A 16,262-nucleotide genomic window follows, 5' to 3' on the forward strand; every position below is an offset into this window, starting at 1 on the left:
AACTTTAACTAAATGAAATGAAATGAAAAATAATATCAAGTAAGTTATTACTTAATTACATATATGTAAGATTAAGATGTGTTTCCTTATTTAATTTTTACGTATTCCTGGTGGAACTTTAATTAAACATCTTTCTGACCTCAGGGTGATTTGTTTTGTATGGGGAGGAAGCGGCACGTGTGCATGTCTCTGTCAGGAGCGTTCTAACATACATTGTGTTGCAAATCCAAACTGCCAGTGACAGAGATGCAAAATCACAATAACAAATGGCATTTCAAGAACTATTTTCAGACTGTCTCCAGGGGCTGCATTAGCACCAGTTTGTGTTTCAGTTGCTTCCCTGAATGAAGAAAAGAGATAAACCTTCAATCCTGACTTCTTCATTAAGCAGCCATTTCACAGGCATCCTGAAATTTTGATCACAGCACCTTTCCTTTCACTGCCTGCCTTTCAGATCTTCCCTTATTGCTAAACATGTCTGGGGTGTTTTGTTTAACTAACTCAGTCAGTTACCCACAGGGTAAGGCAATGTAGAAGCAGAACAAGCTCCTAGACTGAATATTCTCCCTACTGGAAAGCAGCAGGTTTAGCCAGTAGCACCTCAACACCTTTGTGATGAAGATTGGTTCAGTTCACCACCCAAGCACACTCTCTCACTACTTTCCAGGAATGGGCCTGTTTATTCAGAAATTTCTCTTCTTTTTTCAAAAAAAAATGTTGGGGGGTGGGAGACTTGGTATATACTACCTTGATTTTTTTTTTTTAATTTTATTTCAACAAAACAGACTTCGAGGTGGTGGTGGGGAGGGTGGTAATGTTGTAATCACTCGATATTCCATCACCCAAATGTGTACTGCTTTCTCTGGGGGTTTATTTCAATCCTCAATTTAAAACTAGACAAATGAGGAACTGATAGATCTACTCTGCACCCTTCAGCCAACTTTCTGTGACTACAATTTCTCATACCCAAGCTTTTAATAAAGCTTCAGGTTATGCTCCTTATGAAGAAAGTGAACAAGAGGCTGTCCGAATCACTCTTTAAAGGCAGATCCACATGCTTGAACAAACACTGAGCAGAAGGCCAATAGACAGCCTCTGCCAAAAAGTAAAACACTTCACCAAAACTTAACCTGCATGGCTAGTACAGGGATGTGGGAATCCCAGAAGCCCAGTATAATTCTTTTCATTTTGTATGTGACCTTTCATACATTGGCTTGCTGAGCCTCTGTTATCACATGTAGAAACAAGGTTCCTGGTATCTACATCACAGGTTGTTGTGAAAATTGTGTGAATGATATATGTAAAGCTACTATACAAACTGTTCTATACAAATGAAAATTTTAAGTCTTTGTTATTAGTAGGGAGAGAGGTGGGTGGATGCTGTGATGTGCTGCCCAGATCCCCCCTTTAGGACAGAGGGACTCATCCAGCTCTCATCTGGGACCCTTTTCAGGACTTGCCCTTGGTTGAAGAGAGCTGCTTTGCCCAAGGTCAAGCACCACCACCCCAGCCTGGGTCCATTGACTGGTTGAAGGGCGGGTGTAAAGGCACAGCCCACCTCCTTTAATTTGGATCAACCTTGAGGGCCATCCCAGGTCCAGAGTCCCCCTAGTATCAGAGGATCCGCAAAAGGAGACCCCTGTTGTGCCTGCATCGCAGTTCAACTTCTCCCCCTCCCAATCTGCTTCCCCTGCAGCCTCGCAGGTCCTGCTCCCAAGAGCACTCCTGCACACGCCTCTCAGAGGCTCAGATAACCCAACCTTCTTTTCACAAAAAGGATTATTGGAGCTCTTATGTCCTGGTTGGCTGCCACTAAGGAGAGCAGGCTTTACAATAAGAATTACAAAAAGAAAAAATATATATATAAAGGAGAAAACATGTAGGCCCAATCATATCTATAAAGGACTCAAGAAAAGAATGACAAGCCATTAAATATCAGCTGGATAGTTGACAGGCAGCATTCACATCCAGAATTTCCTTTCAAATTTCAGTTTTTGTATCAATTTCTTTAATGTAAGGGAAGAAAGTCTGCCGTAGTGTATCCTAATGTGGTTGGCAACCACTGGAACCTCAAGTCTGCCCAGATAACAAATTCTGCACCACCAGCCTAAAGGAAATCGTGTTGGGCGGGGGCAGTGGCCTTCCTTCGGATGCGATGATGTTTGTAAAAGGTCAGGGATCACAAACTAAATGCCTGCAGAGGACCAACTGGGAACATGAATGAAATACACATGATGCTAAGTTGCTTGAACCATAATCAAGCATGACACCTGCTTAATTACATTTCTTTTTATTTTTATTATTACTGTTATTAATTTTAAATACATAACAAATACCTAGGTACATTTTTCCTAAAAAAAAGTTCAGAAAAACTTAAAGTCCCTTTTGACCTACCATTTTCCTTTTGTTAAGACTGTTACCTATGTGTTACTGCAGGTGGAAAAAAAAAAAAAAAGACTGTTACCAAGTCCTATCTATTCTACCTCCCAAATATCTCTTAGGTGCATCCACTTCTCTCCACCCACCTCTGCTACCATGGTGTAGACAAGTGTCATCTACCAGCTGATCTCCCCGCCTCTGGCCTTGCCCCCTGCAGTCCGCTTGCCTGACTTAAGCCAGGCCCTCAGAGACCTTGTCTCTACCTACTCTCCCAACCTTATTGTCCTCTCACTCCTCCTTCCAGTCAGCTTAGCCTCTTTTAGTCACGTTGGCACCACGCTGTGTTGAGCAGTTCCCACTGCCAGACACAGGCTCAGTCCGTGTCGGTTGATCTTCCTCTCACCAAGTCCTGCTCATCTTTCGAGTCTCGGTTTAGACAGCACTTCCTCTGGGTTGTCTTTGGGCACCCCCCATGTGCTCTCAAAACATCTCCTCCTTCCCCTTTTGTGACACTTGCATCGCCTTATTTTAATTGATTTTTTGTTTGTTTGTTTCCTCCCCTACTAGACCTAAGCTCTAGGAACATAGGGACAGTGTCTGTTTTGCTCACTGTTGTTGCCAGTGCTCAGAACCCTGGCTGGCACATAGGGAGCACTGTTTAAATAGATGCTGAATTATTGTTGGGAGGGAAGAAGAATAAGTCCAGGTAACTTATGAACAGATTGTTGGACTCTGTAGCCTAAGTCTTGGCGGGAGGAAGGAAGAAACAGATTTCTTCATTCTTTAAGTAGCAGTAGTAGTTTTTTTAATTTACCTCTGTGGGCCCTTGCTTGTATGTAAGGCATACCTGTATCACAGAAATTATTTTACTTTCTATGTTTTAAAGGTTTATCAACTCACAGTATTGTAAGAGCTGAATCCTTTAAATCAACAGCTTTAGCTTATTCCTCTGTCTCTTCCACACGCATATAATATTTCGTGCAGATTCTTTCAATCATAGACATTTATTGAGCATTTTAGTCTAGTGTTGGGAGTGCAAAGGTGGTTATGATCCCTTACTCTGAAAGATTTCACTAATAGAGGAGAAAAAGAATTGAACCATGTCATACTGTGTACGAAATACCTCGATAGGACTATCTGCAGGCTCCTGTGGGAGCTGGAGAAGGGAGCAGTGAACTCTGCAGAGGGAAGGAAGTTGACGGAAGGGAGGTGTCCCCTAGGCTGAGTCTTGAAGGATAAGCAGAAGTTTTCCTGGTGACTAGGCAGTGGAAGGCTATTATAAGCAGATGAGACTACCTGGACAAAGGTGATGAGATGTAAGCATACAATTACATTCAGAGATTTCTCATATTAATAGATTGCAGTTAGAGGAATGAGGCAAGAGGTAGATAGTAGGAGATAACATCAGAAAGGCCAGCAGGGGTGAGATGTGAAGATCTCAGGACCTCCCAAATGAGGAGAGTGGATTCTATCTCAAGGGATGAACAGCCACTGAAGGATTTTAAACGGGTTGGCAACAAGAAGTGAGGCAGTAGTGAAGCTGACAAATTGGAAGCAGAAGAGATTAGAGGCAAGGAGATTGGTCAGGAAACTAGAACAATAACCTAGGTAGGAAATAATGAGGAGCTAAGCCAACGGGCAAGGGAGTAGATGCTACCACCCCAGTTTCTACAACAGTAATGTTTTACTGATGCTGAAGGACTAGAGAGGAAACAGAAAAAATAAAACAGTAGAGGAGGAGAACAAAGGTTGCTGGGGCTATAAAAATTAATCTGATAGGGTTGAAGAAAGAATTGAGGCCAGTAGCACATTAAAGAATAATAGCCAATCAGAAACTCCAAGAGATAACTGTTCAAAAAAGAAAATACAGTTATAGTGTGTTCCTTGGTTCTACAGTGAATAATATTTACAAAGCCATAATCAGGTCGATTGTGATGATTGGTTTTCTAGTGCCAACCCATAGACCAAGCTGGGAAGGCAGAATCATGTTCTCAGAATAGATGTAAATGCTATGAACCCAGACAATATAAAGTGAAGATAATAACTGTTGGGAGTGGACAGGGTAAAATGGGAGTGGGGATTAAAATTGATAGGCCAAGAAGGAGCAGGAAATGCACCTTTTTTGGTGATGGAGGGGTGATTGCCAGAACAAACAGCTAAAGCAATTGAAAGTGGTTGCCTCTAGGCAGTAGCTTTAGATGTGAGGAGGACTGTGGTAAGGGCTTATTGATTTTCGTTATAAACCCCTTTGTGCCATTTGATTTATTTTTACCAGGTGCATGAGTCTTTGGGTTAAAATATTTTAACATTTTTAATGCAGCTACTCCAGTGATATTCCTTATCTTGGTGGAGACATCATACAAAAACACCTGATAAACAAAGCATATAAGATGAATTAGATATAGCCTCCCCAAGGTAATTCCCTGGGATATTGAGTCACCTTCCTAATAAGAATAAGTATGTTCACTTCAGTTATCACAATTCAAGACAAGTAAGCTTAAAAGCAGTCTCATTTTACGGCTTATGGGCACAAAAATCCAAGTAGCAAACATCAAATGCAGTTTGCATATTAAATAAGTGCCGTTAAAATTTTTGACCTTAGCCCAGTAAGAAATACATTTGTGTGTGACTCAGTACCCACACACCCACATAACTGAAACAAAATTTTTGAAAAACAATGCTTACCACTTACTGTGTGTGATGTGCTTGAAAATTGCTATTTCATTCTAGTTTAATTTTTTTAAATGTTGCTCACTTTAAATGATTTTAACAATCTGCTACTGTATTGTGACCCACAGGTTAAAAAACACTGCTCTAAATTAATCATTCCTCTTTTTCTCAGACCAGAGAATATGTTTATAAAATTTAGCTTATTTCTCAGATCAGCTAAACCTTCCTAGAAAACTACTTGATATTGAAGTTTAAGAAAAAACTGGTTATATAAAGTTGGCTTCTATCATCTTTGTTAGTTAACATGGCTTCCTTCTTTTCATTTCTCTTTTCCTTCCTTAAAATTTTCTTTTTTTTTTTTTTTAATCGCTGGTCCTGTGGGGCACATATAAGCAATAGCTAAATTCATTTCTGGAGTATTTTAAGATACATATCAGTTATACAGTCATGTTTCTTGGTTTTTCCCGTATGTCCATTGGTTAGCACTTGCCATAAGAAACACAGATTTCAGCCAACAATCTGCTGTGCTTGTGAAGCCATCAAGACCCAACTTTCTCCCAAATATTGAATCTTGTGATTTTTTTCCAAATGTAGCAAATTTCACATTTAAAAATACATAACTATAAGCATCACTTGTCATGTCTACACATTTTAGCAAAAAAAAAAATGCTGAAAACAAAATTATCAATAAAGCTTATTGAAACACTGATAGAACTTTAATGAACTAATTTAGCTTGTTTGAATTTTTTCTCTTATTAAATTAAGAACTACAAGCAGCCATTGAAGAGGTATTGCCAAGCCTGAAAAAAGATGGTGTGTCCATCTATTATGTGAGCAGAACTTCTAACACGGATGGCATTGACTCTTTGCTGGACAAAGTGGATGAAGCGTCAAGTGAACCTATCCCAGAGTCGTGGAGGTCTGAAGTCACTTTTTCCACTCCTGCCTTATACATTTATACTTCTGGAACCACAGGTAAAAATAAAGAGAGGATTTGCAAAGAAATGGACCTATGCTAAAGGAGTTAAATGTTGGCATATTTTTTCAAATCTTCTCATTCTTTGGCAAAACTTATCAGGTAACTAATACCTCAGAGGATTTAGCTCTTTGCCTGTGGGAACTGATCGTATTTCATAGCATACGATCCCATTCGGATTTCTCAAAGCTATTCATATTTTCCCCCAGTTGGTATAGAACAGGTAAAGAGGTTAACCAAAAACTACAAAAATGGTTACGATGATGGATGAGATTTGACACTAAATGGGTTGTTGGAATTTTTTTTAATGCTTGCTGTATTTTGATTATATACAGAGTCTATATACTAATATAATATGTAATCAATTGTAAATGGAACGCTGGAGAAGACCAGTGGACAATAATGGGGTTATGTTTATGTAAATGTTTTCACTACTATCTTCCCATGCAACATGGACTTGGCGCTGTTTGGTGCTATGGATGTAGGATGGCTCTAGCATAAGGCCTAAAATACTGTATTTCATCACATCTGTAGCCTTCAACTGTAAGCTGCACCATTATATTATGAGCCTCTGAAAAAGCACTGCCAATTAACAGTGTTATTGGAACACTGCTAAATGGAACAAGCAATATTAAGGGTAGTATATACTAGACATTCTTCAAAGAGTTTTACAGCATTTGTTTATATAATTCTCCCACCGCCCTTGAGATGGGTACTATTCTTACTCCCATTTTACGGATTCAGAAAACGACACTTAAAGAGGTTAAGAACTTCCCAAGAGAAGAAATAGAAGTGTCAGGTTTCACCTCATAGGCTCAGATTCCACAGCTCAGATAATTGACAGGTCTGCCCCAATACTTCTGGCTTATTCATGTAGCAGATATTTAGTGTCTGCCTATTGTCGGCCAGAGAAAACCAAAATGTAATAATATTAATACGAAGCCTGAGGGATATATTTAAAAGAGAGGCAGGAAGCTAGCCCCAGCATGCTGATTATTAATACTGGGAAATTGAATATATGAGTCATTTATCTCTTTTGATTAAAATTTTAATTTAAGCTGGTAATGCGTACATTCTCCTTGTAAAATAATCAACATTATAGATAAGGCTAAAAGTTTCTTTGAGCCTTTTATCTCAACAGCAGCCTATAGGCCCTCAGCACCCCTCTAATCTCTCAGTCCCTGGACCTGAGTTTAACCTGAATGTCAGGTTCCCTTCATACAGTCACTTTTGCTAAATATTTTCTTTAAGTAAATGAGGAAGAGAAGCCAGGAATGACATTAAAGCTGGTGCCGAAAGCATAACGTCCATCATTTTTTGTTTGTCAAAAGTTATATATTGCCATGCCAACAGGAAGGTGGGAAGACACAATTCACCAATTGCTTCCACTGCATACAGACACTACCTTAATATTAATACATGGAACTTTTATCTTCATTTCTTACTAGAATGGTAAAATTATATTGTAAACTTTGATTTGGGAAACAATTGAGATAAAGTGGGCCCTTTGTCAGCGATGTGCACTTCTAGTTTTAATACTGAATAGACAAGTACGGAACTTCTTTATAATGCATGTTTTGGCAATCAAATATAAAACCCACTTTAGGGAGAAAAAAAGGATGAACACTCTGATTTAATCTCATAATTCAGAATTTATATTTAACTAGAAGACAACTAGATTGATGTTTATTTTATTTTTTCCCTTTTCTCTGAATAAAATATTTGCCAAGTTACTCTTATAAATGTCAATTTTAAAAGCTCATTTAAGTAACTGGAGAACAAAATGTTTTTCCTGTTCCTCAAAGGAAATCATTAGTACAAAATTAGGCAACAGTTACCAAATATTCTTATTTCTTCATTAATACAAGATCTTAATTTAGGAAAGTTCTAGAAGTGTTTCAAAGCTACAAAGATGGGCATTTCTGTTTGAAAAATGTAATTCAGAGCTTTCACTATTCGGATAATTATTTTCCATGGTGGATACAATCGATTTATTGATGCTTTCTTCTATTTCTTAATATTAGTGTAGAATGGGACATTAATACTAACAATGCCAGTGGCCCACTGTCAAAGAAAATGAATTTTGAATTGTGTTTACAATGATGGTAGTTTGCTGGCCATAGTTTTTTCCTTTATAACAAATTGCTTCTATTTGGGCAATATCTGGCAAAGGGTACCATCAAGTATTGAAAAATGTGAGATCTGCCTTTCTCCTCACAAAGCCTACTGACCCACTCAGGTCAAATTCTTAGCTCACCTTGGCATGACTTCACGCCCTACCCAACTGAACTGATCTTCCATGGAGAATAATGTAAGTATACACTTGCAGTAGAAAGTCTTACAAACACTTATGTAAATTCTGGTTAAGAAAATGCAAATGCATAAAACTATACTGAGGTACCATTCTTCACCTTTTAAATTGGCAAAAATCCCAACATTTGAGAGCACATGTTGGCAAGGCTATGAGGAAGCAGGCAAACGTAAGTATTGCTGACAGAAAAGTAAATGGAGACAGGCCTTATGACTGGCAGTGTGGCAGTTATCTGTCTAAATTACAAAGACATATCTTTTGACCCACAATCTCTCTTCAGTGAATTTATGCAAGAGACGTAGTGGCATTCATAGTGTGAACTGCTGTATGGACAAGGTTATTCACCACAACATCATTTGTAATAGCAAATAGTGTAAATAAAGTATAATACACTCATACAAAGGACTTTGGGCAGCTGAAAGAAAGAGAATAAATAAATGAATAAGTGAGGCAAATCTCCATGTACAAACATGGACAGGTCCCCAAGAAACATTGTTAAGTGGTAAGAGGAAAAAAAAACATGCAGAATAGTGTGTATATTTTTGTAATGGAAAAGGCAAGAGCATATGAGCAAATGCTCACATTTGGTTGTATTTGTATAAAGAAACTCTAGAATAGTACATAAGAAATTAATAAAAGTGGTTATGAGGGAAGGTGATTGAATGGGTTTAATCTGTCTGCATCTCAGCCTTCTCATCTGTGGATTGGAGAATATAATTATATGTTTCATAAATTTGTTATGAAAATTAAATGAAATTTTGAAAGTGTCTTACAAAATGGTAGACACAGGACAGAAATTCAGTAGACGTTCATTCCTTTCTCTTCCTTTTCTCTTCAGATACCACTGTAATAATTTCTAACTCACGAGTCAACAAACTATAGCCTGTGGGCCAAAAATAGTCTCCTACCTATTTTTGTAAATAAAACACAGCCACACTCCTTCCTTTATGTATGTGTATGGCTGCTTTCAGCCACAAAACAGAGTTGAGTCATTGCAACAGAGACTGTATGACCCACAAAGCCTAAAACATTTACCTTTTGGTCTTTTATAGGAAAAATTTGCCAACTCCTGGTCTAACTGGTCATGCCCCTTCCCTATGCAATTCTCTAAGCACAGGAAGATGAAGTTTCCTAAGCCAGGTCTCCACTCCCCCAGCTGTAAATGGCCAATCTTGGTTCGCTCATGCCTTCTCTTGTATCTTTTCAAAGGTCTCCCAAAAGCTGCCATGATCAATCATCACCGCATATGGCTCGGAACTGGCCTTGCTGTAACAGCTGGGTTGAAGACAGATGATGTCATGTATGTAACTCTTCCCATGTACCATAGTGCTGCACTTCTGGTTGGCATACATGGATGTATCGTGACTGGTAAGCATTTTCTCTCAACAGGGCATCAAAGGCCAGTACACATTCACATCTGCTCACAGGGAAAAGTAATATAAAATTTAGCTACTTTTCCTGTCTGCTAGGAACAGAGTTTAATTTTGCATTAATAACAAAGGTATTTGGCTTACATATTGCAAGCAAGTATCTAAAATAACTTACATTTTCTCACCCTGTTTATCTAATAATATACTGATATAACTGTTCAGTATCTCAAGAATGAAACTCCTTTAAAATATTTTAGGTCTTTATCTCTCTCTATATGCATTTCTCAAGGCTGAACTCAGGTCCTCCCTCTTCCTAATATAACTTCCATTTCCTTCTCTGTTTACTAAAACCCATTGTCAAAGCCCAGTGCAAGTGATACCTCATATGTTATATTTATTTGGGTCACTCCAACAAAAGTCATTACCCCTTTCCGCTACATCATTTTATTTCTACCCTTTCTCAGCCCTTGCCTCCAAGCAGAACTAATATCTCTCTTTCTCTCGCTTTGTCTCCTCCTTAGGGCCTCATTTGAACCTCTTACTGCAAGCTGACTTTTATTAGAATGACTTTTTTGTGTCTTCTCCATAGGTTAGAAGCCCCTGTAGGACAAAACCATGCCTTATTCATTTTTTGCATTGAATATAATAGGTATTCAATACTTGTTTGTGAATATAATTTATTTTTAAATTTCTGCCTCTCAAAGATGAGAAATGTAATTGGGAGAATTTTTGTAGCTTTTTTTTAAAACAACTTCATTGAGATATAATTCAATTAATTCACTTAAAGTATGCAATTAAATGGCTTTTGGTGTATTCACAGGACTGTGCAACCATCATAATAATCAAATTTAGAACATTTTCATCAACCCAAAAGACAACCTCGCACTCCTTAGCCATCACCTGCTAACTTCCCAACTGTATCATTTCTCTGTTAACACTTTCTATGCTTTCTCTGTAGGTGCTACTATTGCCTTGCGGGCTAAATTCTCAGCCAGCCAATTTTGGGATGACTGCAGAAAATACAATGCCACTGTCATTCAGTATATTGGTGAACTGCTTCGGTATTTATGCAACTCACCCCAGGTAACACTCTCCATGTTTTAATATCTTTTTGAAATGGAAATTCAAGTCACTTTGGATGATGCCAGCCTTCAGCAGATTCATGTATATCAGCATTGAGTTTAGATTGCAATTGTTTATCATGATAAAGTGCTTGGCACTACATCTGCTCCATAGAGGGTGCTTACTAGATGGCAGTTGTTATTATTATTATTATTATTATTATTATTATTATTATTATTATTATTCCCTGCCTTTTTACCTGTTTTTACATCTGAACTTCTACCTAATATAACTTCCGTTTCCCTCTCTGTTTACTAAAACCCATTGTCTAAGCCCAGTGCAAATGATACCTCATATGTTAAATTTATTTGGGTCACTCCAACAAAAGTCATTACCCCTTTCCACTACTTCATTTTATTTCTACCCTCTTATGGCCCTTGCCACATTGCAGGTGTTTGTCTTCATGCCTCACATCCCCAGGCTGCAGCATCTTTGATGGCAGGGACCACATCTTGTCTTCTTGGCCTCTCTTATATTAAAAGCATGCAGGAAACTTATGTTCTTTAATGAATAAGTCCCCATGTGACTTTGAAACCAACCAACCAAGTCTGTCACCAAGCTGGGAATAGACACCCCAAGGTAACTCCAAGGGCCGTGGATCTGCCCTGTTCACAGATGTCCGGCTATCTTGATAGGGTTTTCAAGAGCTCATCAGAGATCTGGTGGCTGGCTTTGGTACCAGATCAGGATTTCTCAATAGTGGCACTGCTGTCATTTTGGGCTCATTAATTGTTTGCCATATGGACTTATTCTGTGCATTGTAGAATGCTTGGCAGCATCTTTGGCCTTCACCCACAAGATGCCAGTAGTAACCTTCCCCCTCCCCAGGTCATGGTGATCAAAATGTCTCCAGACATTGCCAAATGTCCCTTATCAGGCACATTCTACCCTAGTTGAGAACCACTGGACTAGGTAATGTAGTAAACTCACCAGATTCTAATTCCTTTGAATCTATTCAATCAACACAAAACAAACTCAAAGGATCACTACATTGATAAATTGCTACTGATAAGCAATTTTGTTCAACTTATGTACTAGCTGCTGTGTGCCATAGAAAGAAGTGTAAGATGCTCTTCCCCGAGGACTCTCTCCCCTCATTTCACTCAGTCTTGGCCCAGAAGTCGCCTCGTTAGAGGCTCCTCCTGCTAATCATCAAACATGCCACCTGCCCTTCGCTATCCACCCTGTCACTGCTTTTCTTGGAACTTATCACTCCATACAGGTGTATGTGATGACTATCCGCCCCACGCCACCTTAAACGCAAGTCTCATACAAACAGGGGCTCTGTCCGCTGCCCGATCCGCAGCACCAAGACCTGCAACTGGTGCATCATAGGCATCCGCAAATTTTGATGAATGAACCTCTCATTTCTTGCCCCTGAAAAATGGGTAATTGAGTTGAGGGAGGTAATATATTTCCCCCAAAATGTTCAGGCTTAGCACATATTATTCTGATTTTTTGGCAGATTCAGCAGATTCATGAGGGACATAATTTTACGTGATCTGGGTTGGGACCTTTTCCACAGCAGTTTCTGTTAATGTCATTATTGAATTTTTTTTCATATTAGTATTCCACCTGGTCCTCAAGGTTGTGTGCCTCTCTATTAAAACCCAGAAATCCATATGGGGCCCTTCCACTTGGCTTTTCTTCTCTACCTTAAAGGCACCCCCTCGTCAGTTAGAAGTCTCCTTGGGGAGTGTGTGTTGTTTCTATTAGGTCTAATGGGAGCCTCCTTTGTACTGAAGGAAAATAAACATATTTGTGTGTAGCTGTCTTCAGGCTCACACAAACACACATACTCTGTCTTCCACCTTTTTTGTAATGTTATCTCAAATGCTGGAAAACAAAGACAGTTTGATTGGGGTTCTTCACCTTCAAAATATACTATGATTTGGTATACAGTCACGATGACCCCTAATCTAGAAATAGATCTGGAGTTCCTGTTTGCCATTGCTTCCCCACTGTGGACTTCTGTCTGTCTGGAAAATACTTATAAGAATTATAATAAATGATCAAAATTGTCTCCAAAAATCCTCCAGTTAAAGATTTTTTTTAAATCATAGGTCATCCTAGGAAGCCCAGATTCTATGGAGCTTAAATAAAGATTATAGCAAAAGGACTTTTCAAACAAAAGTGGATAAAAACCAGAGTGAATGGTGGCAGGCTCTGGATCAATGTAATCAGGAGGTTTCTCATCCTTAGAGCTGCCTAGAAGAATGAGCTGTCCCTGGAGGGGTGAACACCACCCACAGCCCCCAAGCACTGGCTCCCAGGGAAGCAACTTCTGCCTTAGCCGAGCAGCTGAACCAGCTGTCGCCCATCCATAGACGTGGCACAGCTCCTCAGGAGGCTCCGGGGCCAGTGTTGGGAGGTGGAGGCCACTGTGCTTCTCCTCCCTGTTCTTAACCGTGTTCAGTAGCTGCTTTGGTAGGGCAGAGGACAGTGAAGGAGTGCTGCTCTAGGTACTTAGAGCAGTGCTTAAGAGCAAGGACTCAGGAGTCAATAAGCCTGAATCCTAACTCTGCCATCTGAGCAGAAGAGTTAACCTCTCTAAATCTCGGCTTCCCATCAGCCAACAGGGAAATAACAGCTCTACCTCACAGGGGGTCTATGAAGACAATATGAGATGATGTATGTAAAGTACATAGCAAAATACCTGGCACTTAGTAAATGCTCAACAAATGGTAGCCATTAGTATCATTATCATTATTTTCTATGCCTGACAGTATGTCACTCATAGTAGGTGCCCCATACATATTTATTGAGTGAATCAATGAAAATTCTGCCCCCCATACACAAAGAAAGAAATAAGAGAAGATATTCAAATTAGTCAGTTCATCACTCTCATCTGAGGGTGAGTGGGGGGTTGGATAGCAAAGCTATTGACTTCGGTGATTTTTACAGTATTATGGTGAATATTCTTTATCCATTTTGCCTGTGGTCCCGTGTTGTATTTGGGCCTTTGCTTTCAGAGCACCTGTTTATAATGAAAGAACATTCTGGTTCATTTCTGGCAGTGTGCAGTTGTCAGCTCCCATTTTGTTTGTGTAGTTGCCTAAAAAACAATGTCATTTAGGAAAACTTACTTGCTGGAGCAAGATAATGCTAAAGCTGAGTGTTTCTTTCCTATAGCACGGGGACTAAAGGAGGCTTTATGCTGCCTGCTGAGAGTGTGACCAGAGTGGGAGGAGGAGGAGAGGGAACTAGAGGAGAGTTCCAGGGACCACACATAAAAGTCCTGGCATTTTCAAGGGGAAACAAGATAGACCAGAACCCTGAAAGGGCTGAATAGACTCCGCTTACCTCCCTAATGTTTCCAGTCTTCCCTCTGAAATTCAATAATCCCTTCCAGCCTAAAATTTCCATCTCTGCATCACTTTCAGGCTGGTAGAAAAGAGAATGATGGGTGTGAAGCAGCATAGAGTGGAGAGTGACAAATTTGACTGGGGGTTGACATGGGAGACAGGCCAAGAGAAAGAGGGAAGGAGCATAGGATCAGGAAGGTTTGCCAAAGAAGGTGAGTTTTGAAGACTGCAGAGTTCTCCAGCCAGGCAAGTAAAAAAGGGCTTCTGGCTAGCTGGAACAGGATGTGTGCACTGGAACAAAGTCACCTGGCACACTGGGAGCCACAAGCACTGTGGCAGAAGGTGAGACTTATTGGCAGGGCCACATGGCAAGGGCTTTATGCTGAGACTTATATGTGAACAGGACACATCACGACCAAAGGGCCTGAAGTGTGAGAGTGATGTGACAGATGGCATTTTTAGACCATCCTTTTGGCTGCAGTGGAGAAAATACACTGGAAGGAGACAGGCCTCATCTGTAAAGCAAACAGGTGGGCCCTCATCCAGGCAGAAGTTGTAACATGTTAGTTATTAAGAACATGGACTCTAGAGTTTTCCTAAGGTGGTAAAGACCTCCTGCCCTTTCAACTCTTGGAAGTCACCCAAAAACAAGGAAGACAAGGAAAGCTCCATCATCTAAGAAACGAAGAGACATTACAACCACGAACTACATAGTAAAGAAAGCTGAGCAATGAAGGTGACCTAGCAGGGCTAAGGAAGGTGAAACTTAAGAAGCAGGGCCAAGAAGAAGGAAGCCAGTTGACTTCCTGAATGCTGAGAAATTGAAGGCACCGAATACAACTAAGGGCAAGATGAGGTGTCAGACTTGAAAACAAGATTATTTGAAAATCTGTCTGAGGAGTAGCTAGACCTGCTGTTCCTCTCCCTTACCCCATAGGCAACAGGAAGTTTATTCTCTGGAGAAGAACTAAAGAAGCTTTGACCTCAAGGACCCCAAGAATGGAGAATGGCAGAGGTGAGACACTAGAAACAGAGATTGAGTAAATATCTACATACTGGCCAGGGAGAACCCCAACTCCTCTCCCCTGCACAGCTTTTGGGACTCCAGTACTGAGTTTATGCTTGCTGGCAGGAGAATAGAATAGGGTCATTCTTAGGAAGAACTAACTTTTCCAGAAAGGAAATCAGACATTGGCTTACTGCCTCATCACCCAACAGTGCAGCCCACCTGGCAGTAGCCCCTGCTACACACAGGGCTGCTCAGACATCTTTTTGTGGCCTTACTCTTGAATAGGAACAGACATCAAGGATCACCAGGCACCTGAGGAAAACCTCCAACAGGAGGGATCATCAAAAGAAAATAAGAAACATCAATTCAAAGAACAGGAGAAAAACCTCCAAAAACCTATAATTAATATCCTTGGAAAGATTAAAGAAGATACTATATTTATAAAACAAGAAGTGTTTTACAAAAAATAAAATGCATAAGACCTGAAAATTTTTAAAAATCTGTAATTCATAGAAAGATTGAAAGATAAAACTGAGAAGTCTTACAGAAAGTTTAACAAAAAGATAGATTGATGGACATTGGGAGAGACTAGATAAGAAAATTAGAGATCAACTAAAGAGGTCCAACATATGTTTAATAGGAAAAGAAAATAGAGAAAATGGAGAGGAGGAAATTATCAAAGAAATAATACAAGAAAACATCCAAGGACTGGCCAGGCGTGGTGGCTCATGCCTGTAATCCTAGCACTCTGGGAGGCTGAGGCGGGAGGATCGTTTGAACTCAGGAGTTCAAGACCAGCCTGAGCAAGAGCGAGACCCTGTCTCTACTAAAAAAATAGAAAGAAATTAGCTGGACAACTAAAAATATGTAGAAAAAGTTAGCCGGGCATGGTGGCACATGCCTGTAGTCCCAACTACTCAGCTGAGGCAGGAGGATCTCTTGAGCCCAGGAGTTTGAGGTTGCTGTGAGCGAGGCTGACACCATGGCACTCTAGCCCAGGCAACAGAGTGAGACCGTGTCTCAAAAAAAGAAAGAAAGAAAACATCCCAGGACTGAAGGACAGATGGAAAGAGCCAATGGAGTTCCTAGTAAAATTAATGGAGGAAAAAAAAATTACACC

At 39.9% G+C, this 16,262-nt stretch overlaps 1 protein-coding gene across 1 annotated transcript in view; it reads left to right on the top strand.

The window, feature by feature from the left end:
* SLC27A2 (solute carrier family 27 member 2) overlaps nt 1-16,262 on the top strand; it is a 38,384-nt gene that overhangs the window by 5,738 nt on the left and 16,384 nt on the right. The window contains exons 2-4 of the mRNA XM_045528947.1: nt 5,815-6,024; nt 9,546-9,704; nt 10,665-10,789. Coding sequence (XP_045384903.1) covers nt 5,815-6,024; nt 9,546-9,704; nt 10,665-10,789 — 494 coding nt within the window. The remainder of the gene's footprint in view (nt 1-5,814; nt 6,025-9,545; nt 9,705-10,664; nt 10,790-16,262) is intronic.

The sequence above is a fragment of the Lemur catta genome, chromosome 1, assembly GCF_020740605.2.
Source record: "Lemur catta isolate mLemCat1 chromosome 1, mLemCat1.pri, whole genome shotgun sequence".
Lineage (NCBI taxonomy): Eukaryota > Metazoa > Chordata > Mammalia > Primates > Lemuridae > Lemur > Lemur catta.